This window comes from Coenobita brevimanus, chromosome 46 (genome assembly GCF_032717465.1).
Source record: "Coenobita brevimanus isolate Jiangsu-jjx chromosome 46, ASM3271746v2, whole genome shotgun sequence".
NCBI classification, from domain to species: Eukaryota; Metazoa; Arthropoda; class Malacostraca; order Decapoda; family Coenobitidae; genus Coenobita; species Coenobita brevimanus.
The window spans coordinates 28,415,298-28,423,540 of record NC_136999.1 but is presented as its reverse complement, the minus strand read 5'-3'; the positions used below and the strand labels follow the sequence as shown (position 1 = coordinate 28,423,540).

At 41.6% G+C, this 8,243-nt stretch overlaps 1 protein-coding gene across 1 annotated transcript in view; it reads right to left on the bottom strand.

The window, feature by feature from the left end:
- Positions 1–4,490: 4,490 nt before the first annotated feature.
- LOC145398679 (hemolymph clottable protein-like) overlaps positions 4,491–8,243 on the bottom strand; it is a 28,387-nt gene continuing 24,634 nt past the window's right edge. Inside the window, exons 7-9 of the mRNA XM_080271483.1 lie at positions 8,188–8,243; positions 4,964–5,129; positions 4,491–4,511 (exon numbers count right to left, since the gene is read on the bottom strand). The exon at positions 8,188–8,243 is cut by the window's right edge and continues 129 nt beyond it. Coding sequence (XP_080127609.1) covers positions 4,491–4,511; positions 4,964–5,129; positions 8,188–8,243 — 243 coding nt within the window. The remainder of the gene's footprint in view (positions 4,512–4,963; positions 5,130–8,187) is intronic.

Sequence of the window (8,243 nt, the reverse complement as noted above, 5' to 3'; positions counted from 1 at the left end):
AAGTGTGAGTGAATGTGTTGTGTCAGGGCTGCACTAAGGTACTGGCAAGGTGAAATGTTTGTGAGATGTATTTTGTGTTGGTACTGAAGCAAGGAAAGATGGTGGCTGCATTGCAGTCTGGCTAGGTGTACTCTTGTCTCACTGGGTAGGAAAGTTTCTGAGGGGTGTATCGCAGTCTGGTTAGGTGTACTCCTGTGTCTCTAGGTAGTGACGTTTCTGAGCGCTGTATCGCAGTCTGGCGAGGTGTACTCGTGTGTCTCTAGGTAGTGACATTTCTGAGGTATAGCAGTCTGGATAGGTGTACTTGTGTGTCTCTAGGTAGTGACATTTCTGAGGGGTGTATGTCGCTGGTGGTTCTTGAAGCATGCTGTTTGACTGGAGGCATTGGACGGCTGTGGTGGTTATGTGTTTACAAACGTGAACTATTGAAGCTGAGTGTATCCTTGTGACTTCTACCCTGATGAACACAATCGGACAGTTTATGTCAGAAAGTGGGCTCTGTTTAGAGTGACTTTATGGCTTCGTAACACTGGTTCTTTGAGATTCATTATGCATATTGGATCTTTTCATCCTTCCGATGTGACTAAAGCAAACTATGTCGATATTATCCTCCTGAATGTGACTGAGGCAAACAAAGTATTTATTAGAAAATTTTTAGGTAAAAAAAAAGTGAAACACAACATTGAGCCTTAATATACGTAATAAGTCGCTAAAAAAATAGGTAATACGGAATCTTATAGGTGACGTAGAAAGGCTGCAGAAGAATGAAAAAAAAAAAAAATGGAATGCAGGAGAGAAGAGTGGGAACGAGTGGGTAGATATGATCTGGAGCAGATGGAATAGGTGGAAAGTATGTGTAAAATATATGTTTAGCATGTGAGGTAATGTGTGGGGTGAAAAGAAGACGTAAAGGGTTGCAAGGAACAGCATGGTGGAAGGATGAGGAGAAACGGGCTGTGACAGAGAAGAGGAAAGCATAGCTACTGTATAGTGAGTGGATGGGAAGTGGAGGAATTGAGGATGAGAGAGAAAAGAGAATTGCACGCAGCGAAGTTTAGAGAGGCAAAAAGTGTAGTAAGAGAGTAAGAAAAGAGTGGATGAGGAGTGTGGAAAAAAATATATGTATAACGTAAAAAGCATGTGAGTAACTGATTTGGAAGGAGGTCAAGATAGGAAGACAAGGTGTCAAGGAAAGAGTGAAAGAGTGAGAGATAAAAATGACAGAATGTCTGCAAAGACGGGGGAAATAGTGAGTAGATGGAGAGAACGCTTTACGAAACTGGTGAATTTAAAGAATTAAAGTCACGCAAGTGTAAGTGGTTGGGGAATGGTTGAGAAAAGTGCGGCGAGTAGGGAGAAGGAGAGCAGTGGGATGGAAGTATCTGAAGCAATTAAGAATGCCAAAATGAAGAAAGCCCCGGGAATTCATGGAGTGTGTGGCGAAGTGTTGAAATACTGGGAAGAGGTAATGATAGAATGGATATGGAAGATGTGTAGATTGGCCTGGTGTGGTATTTGTCTTCTCAGTATAATAGGGAAAAAAATATGGTGGGATATACATCGACAAAACTGGGGAAATAACCGAGGACTTTGTAGGAGAAGAAAAATTGGGTTTAAGGAAGAGAAAAGTCTACGCAGGTCAGATATCCGTGCTAAGATGCTGATTGGAAAAATATCTAGAGACGGGAGAGACGTTATATGCTTTCTTCATGGATCTGGAAAAAACATGACAGAGTAGACAGGCAAAGAATGCAGAAGGCATTAAAAATGTATGGAGTAGATGGGAAGATGCTGAATGATGTGAAGAATATGTATGAGAATGCTTGAGCTGCAGTACGTGTAGACATTGCATTGATTATTTTTTTTTCTTTCTTTTTTACTGTATGCTGGATTGAAGCAGGAGTGTGTCATGTCTCCGTGGTTGTTCAGTTTGTACATAGATGGAGTTCTAGTGAGGTACAAGGTGGGGCAGTGAATGTCTGGGTGTACCAAATAAGAAAGGGAAGAGTTTGTAAACTTCCTGTGCTGTTGTTTACTATGCCGTATTATTCAGTAAAGGTGAATGTGAGCTGCCAGGTTTCCTGAATGAATCTGGAAGTGTATATACGAAAAGGAATGTTAAAAGTGAATGTAGATAAGAGCAGGGTTACGGTATTTAGGAGAAAAGAAATCGCAGATTACACAATGAGGGTGAATAGTGAGGAAATGGAGACTGTGAGTGAATTCAAGTACTTAAGTAGTGTTATGAGCAAGGGTGGAAGTTTAAAGGAAGAAGTGATTAAAAGGGTACAACAGAGAAGAAAGGCTGATGATTCACTGAAATAGATAAGGAATAGGAAATTGGCATGGAAGTAAAAAACAAAATCACCGCATGACACTCCTATGATTCCTATTGTAGCTTACGGAGTAAGACTTGGACTCTGTTAGAAGGGCACAAGTCAAGGGTGAGAGCAGAGGAAATGAGTTGTTTAAGAGCAGCTTGTGGAGTTACATGGAGAAAAATGGGGAATAAAAGGACATGTAGTATTGATGTGGATGTGACTGAAAGCGTTAAAAGAAATACTCTGAGGTGGTGTGGCTATGTGGAGAAGATGAAGAGCGAGAGACTGGCTACAAAAATACATGTAAGTGAAGTAAAAGAGGATAGGATGGGAGGTAGGCCACGGATGAGACGGAGTGCAGCGATATATGAGGGGGGATGTGCATGAGTTGGAGGGAGGGGCAGCGAAATGTGAGAAAACAGGACGACATGGAGGCGATTTGTTTGCAGTCACCCATTACAGGATTAAGGCCTCTGGTTATCGATAGACAGGTAGAACTAGATTAAGACCCTACGACAGTAGTGAGGACCGTACTTGTGTGTGTGTGTGTGTGTGTGTGTGTGTGTGTGTGTGTGTGTGTGTGTGTGTGTGTGTGTGTGTGTGTGTGTGTGTGTGTGTGTGTGTGTGTGTGTGTGTGTGTGTGTGTGTGTGTGTGTGTGTGTGTGTGTGTGTGTGTGTGTGTCGCAGGTGTTCGAACTCCTGCCTTACATTGTATACTCTCGTACCTTACCTATCCATCTCTCTCTCTCTCTCTCTGAAAGACATTACACATTACACTCTTGTACAGTTGCCATGAAATATCTTGTTGCGCCTCTCTGTCTCTCTGTCTCTCTCTCTCTCTCTCTCTCTCTCTCTCTCTCTCTCTCCACAGGCTTTGAAAATCAGTGTACAGTAGTGGACCTGCAGCAAACAACTCATATGACACCGACCTGAGGCCAAATGAATTCATCATTGCCGGTTGATGAGGATTCAGTAGATTGATTTTCAACATGCATGGGAAGAGAGGCAGGAGAGGCAACATGACTCTCAATTCCGACAGTACCTTACCCTTCCATCTCGATTTCGGTCTCCTTCTTCACCTACGTACCTGTATGTCTTCTCTGAGTGCCGGGAGGAAAGTATTGAGGACACGTTGAGCGTCACAAGTGTGGTGGGTGTTGCACGAGGTGTAGGTGATGGACTCTTCCTTGTCTGGGCTGAGACACAGATCATGAACCAACTTGGCCACAGTCATCGCTACAAAACTTTCAGCAATCCGCGCCCTTTCTGTTGTGTTCGGCGGTCGCACAAATATGTCCTGAAATATACGGTTAGAGAAAAAATTTCTCCACTGCATCCACTTGACATTTAGCCAATGCCCATCACTTTATTCCCCAACGTACTATATCAAAGAGAATTATTTGTGCATAGAAACGCATCGCACCTATTGGATTATGTAAGTTTGGCTATTACGCCACAGCATCTGCCTGATACGTTAGGTACATCAGTCACTTTCCCCCCAAATACATAAATTAGCTTTGGACAGAGAAACATACCAGGCCTCTCTCAGCTTATGAAACACAATCAAGGAGAAAATATAGCCTATTATTCCACTGCATTTATTCAGTATCCTCCCATAAACATTATGTTAAATAACATCCTTTACTTACAGAGAAAAGAATCAAGCCTCTATCAGAATAGTTATATTGACAAGGGCAAAGTTTGCCTATTATATCAGTGCACCTTCTTGATACTCAGGACATATCCTCCACTTTCCCCCCTGTCTCATGCCACCCTCATCTCATTCTTAGTCTCCCCCTCCCTCTCCCCACCCCTTCACCTCACATACATATGCTCTCCTCATTAGTCTATTCACAAAATTCATTAGATGGAATACCTAAGAAAGACTTTAAATGCAACACAGGCATCATATCAAAGGGAATCATTTATGGGCAGAGAAGTATATCAAGCCCAGCTGAACTAAGGCTTGCAGTATATAAGTTCACCTCTTATTCCACTGTGTTTGGTTGATAATATACAGTATTTTGAGCATGTCTGTCACTGTCCTCTTTGGCTCATCATATACCGAATCATGTATCCCAGGTTTCTGAGCATCCCAGGCTTCTGAGCACAGCATTAAGCATTCCGGTACAATATTTAGTCTGTTAATTCACTGTGTTTGCTTCCCACTTAAGACATGTTAGTCACCAACTACAGTAAGGAGATCACAGAACACCAAAAGGCTTTCTCACACTTATCACAGTCAGGGAAAAAAAAGTTTGTCTATAAATTCGATGCCCCTGCATAACACTTGAATCACGCCACTCATTTTCTCCCTGGAATATCACATCACTGAGCAAGTGTATCTCCGATTATGAATATTTGTTAGCAGAGGAAAATGGGAGGTACAAGACATGAAATATTAGGCGAACTTTTATGTAAAGTTTATGACAGGAGAGTCAGGCTATCCCTGTGAGGATGACAGGCCACTCCAACGCTTAATTAATTACTCAATTTATAGATAAACAGAATCAAAAGCTAATCCCTTGCTGTAACCAGACGATTTCAATCAGTTTGGGGATTAGGGATCTCTCTCTCTCTCTCTCTCTCTCTCACACACACACACACACACACACACACACACACCATATACCTGTACGTACTAGCAACCGTGGTATGATGGCTGGATTCTTGATGGTTGTGACAGCATTCATAAAGAGAGCATTGTGGACGTCAAAACTGAATGTATCTCTGTTCTCCAGCTTGTTCAATATGTAGTTAACACCCGCTTCAGTGCCCGTCCCAATCACAAGGTGTTGCAGAATCAACCTGGGTGGAGAGAACAAAATTAAATACATTCACCATGAAAACGCTTAATATTGACGCATTCAATAATTTCACATTCAACATTTACACGCTATATATATATATATATATATATATATATATATATATAGAGAGAGAGAGAGAGAGAGAGAGAGAGAGAGAGAGAGAGAGAGAGAGAGAATGTGTAACTCCTTCAGGTCAGTTACATTTATTTATAAATAGAAATTTACTGTAGAGCATTCGCTCTAACAGAAAAAAAAATCCCCACCCTTTGTAGCTCAATTGATGGCCAAGTGTCATCAGATTGGAGGATTTATTTCACTAGTAACCAAGGAGACTCCTTCCTACTTCATAACTAAGGGTCATCGAATTTCATGCACCTGTTAATAGGGTAGGTTGGTAGGTAGGTAGGTAGGTAGGTAATAAGTGACAGCTGTCACTTTATTCTTACTTTTCTGCTTGCTTTTCCCAACTCCACTTACATCACTTCTTTCTTCATTCTTCTGTCTTCTCGTTACTTGTTTTAGTTTATTGTAGAGTCGTAAATCGTAGATAGTTGTTGTAGGTAACTGTTGCTGACCATAGAAGTGTATATCGTAGAATTGTTTCTTGTAGAATTGTAAATCGTAGTTCACTGTAGTTGTCTGTAGGACCATACACCTGCGTCGTATATACGTGTGTTTATCGTCGTCTATACTGCTGCTGTAATCGTCTTCTTTTACCACAGCCACCAGTGTTAATAGGGTAGACTGGTTTGGTAGTCAGGTAGCTAGGTAATAAGTAGATATTGTAGAGAATCATTGCGACCGATGTCGGTATCGTAGAGTATCGTAGATTACTGCTGCTGCCAAACGTAGATAGCAGTCGTAGCTAGAAGTTGGGATTGTAACTATAGAGTGGCGAGGCACCTCTGTCATCAGTAGTGTGAGCTGCTACTAATATAAGGCTGCGAGGCGTTGGATAGCTCGTTGTGGGTTATATCTTGAGGTAAGTATTTCTCTGTTTCACTTGCCCCTCTGTCTATCTTGTATCGTAAGTGAAGGTGACGTACAGGCTCTCTAGGGTTTCGGAGTTTTATTGTAACAGTTATATCGCTCGCGTGGTGAACAGAGTGACGTGACCTACGTATTCTCAGCGTGACGGCGAACCTCCTGACTCTACCCTATCTCCTAAGCTTCCTTCTTTCGTCTCTCCAATCCCCTTCTGCCTTATATGGTTCTCTCTGGCTCTCTGACTCTCATCTCTGATTTCTGGGATATACTGTACAGTATACTGCCCGGTGTGTGTGTGTGTGTGTGTGTGTGTGTGTGTGTGTGTGTGTGTGTGTGTGTGTGTGTGTGTGTGTGTGTGTGTGTGTGTAATGTCTAGTACTTTTCCATCATGAAAGCTAACTGGCTTTCGTCAGTCACCCCACGTGTTTGCCACATAACGAAATTCTTGATCGTCTGGTAAGTGTTTAGCATACAATAAGTGTTTGCATTCTGGGCAGAGGATGTGTATGTCTCCACCTGAACACTGGACATTGCATGTTGTGCAAGTGGTACATACGGCATTGTGCTATGATATATACTAATGCCTATAACTATTACATATCGTATTACGACATATTAATGCCTATACACACGCGACTTAGTATTTGGGTTGTAGTAGTGAATCAATTCCCTCAGACGATAAAAAGACGCTAATATCGACTTTGCCCCTACTACTGACAGTTAATACTTTGGCAATACTACAGCTCTACATCCTTTCCATAGCACTTCTTCGTGACTATAGCTATTTTACTTTAATTTGGTAGAGATTATCGTCATTATATTTATTTTTTCACGTAGTTAATTAGCAGAAAAACAAAATACTAAGGCTCTACATTCTTTCCACTGCATTTCTTCGTGACCAACATCATGTTCTAGTGTTATTTTATTTTTATAATCAGCAATGATAAGATAGGGCTATAGCATCATACTCAACTGTTAATCTACTGTTACTACTCATCATTTGAGAATGAGAGGGCAATTATAGGTCAAGTTAAGAGTAAACAGACTAGCATCAACATCTTTCCCATATAGTAGTACACCTAGCCCTCGCTTTTCGACCGATCGTTATTCAACAATTCGTTGTTTCGACCTTTATAAATCTATACTCTTTTTTGTTGTCTGACATGGTTATCCCCGACATTTCGACAATTCAAACCGCGCGCCGTCAAACATACCAGCTGATCTGCCTCAGTCTGCTACCCTCTGCCCTGCTGATCTGTTGCCTCTTCAATCATCTGCATTTCTATTTGATCACGAGGAACACTACAGCATCACCATGGCTCCACCCAAGACCCCTACAACTACCCCTGTCAGGCACAGTCATATGCTCACTAGCCTGCCTGAGTGTCTCGCCATTGCATGGTCGGGTGACGATTGTGCCAATGATTAACGAACGCTCTTAACGCATGGTACTGTTTTGGAGTCAATTTTATGTAATGCACATCTTAGTTTGCACTAGGTTAGGTAGGTTATGATCGTCGGGAGGTCTTGGGGGCGAAGTCCCCAAATTAGGCTTCATTCCTTTCAGTTAGGCTTCCACTGCTATTTATGGTTTAAAAGTGTATACATCTGAGTTTGTTTTGGTGTGGTGACGTCATGTCCAGTCGGCGAGATCGGCAGTAAACACGCTATCGTAGGCGTTCAGGCTTTCTGTAATATCGCTAAGTGTAAGTAGGTGTATTTCGTTTGCTCCCATATATTCAATTTTTATCAAAAATCAAATGTCAATCATCTGTGATGTACGTAGTACTAAAATAATTTTCCTTGAGAAGGTAGGTCTACAGGAAAACAGCTTAAAACCCTGTGTCTCTCTCAGTATTTTTGTCATCTTTACTGAATATTTTTTTCGATGACGAAGGTGATCAGGAATTTAACCTCCATATTTCTTAACAATTTTATGGGAAAAATAGGTTCGCTATTCGACCAATTCGTTATTCAACCACTATTTATGGAACCCATCGCTGTCGAATAGTGGGGGAGAGGAATAGTATAGTAGAGCATAACAGTGGCATAATTTCCCACATACTCACAGCATATGGTTGTCAGTGCGCTCGCCTTCCTTAGGTAACTTTGATTCCACCACGTT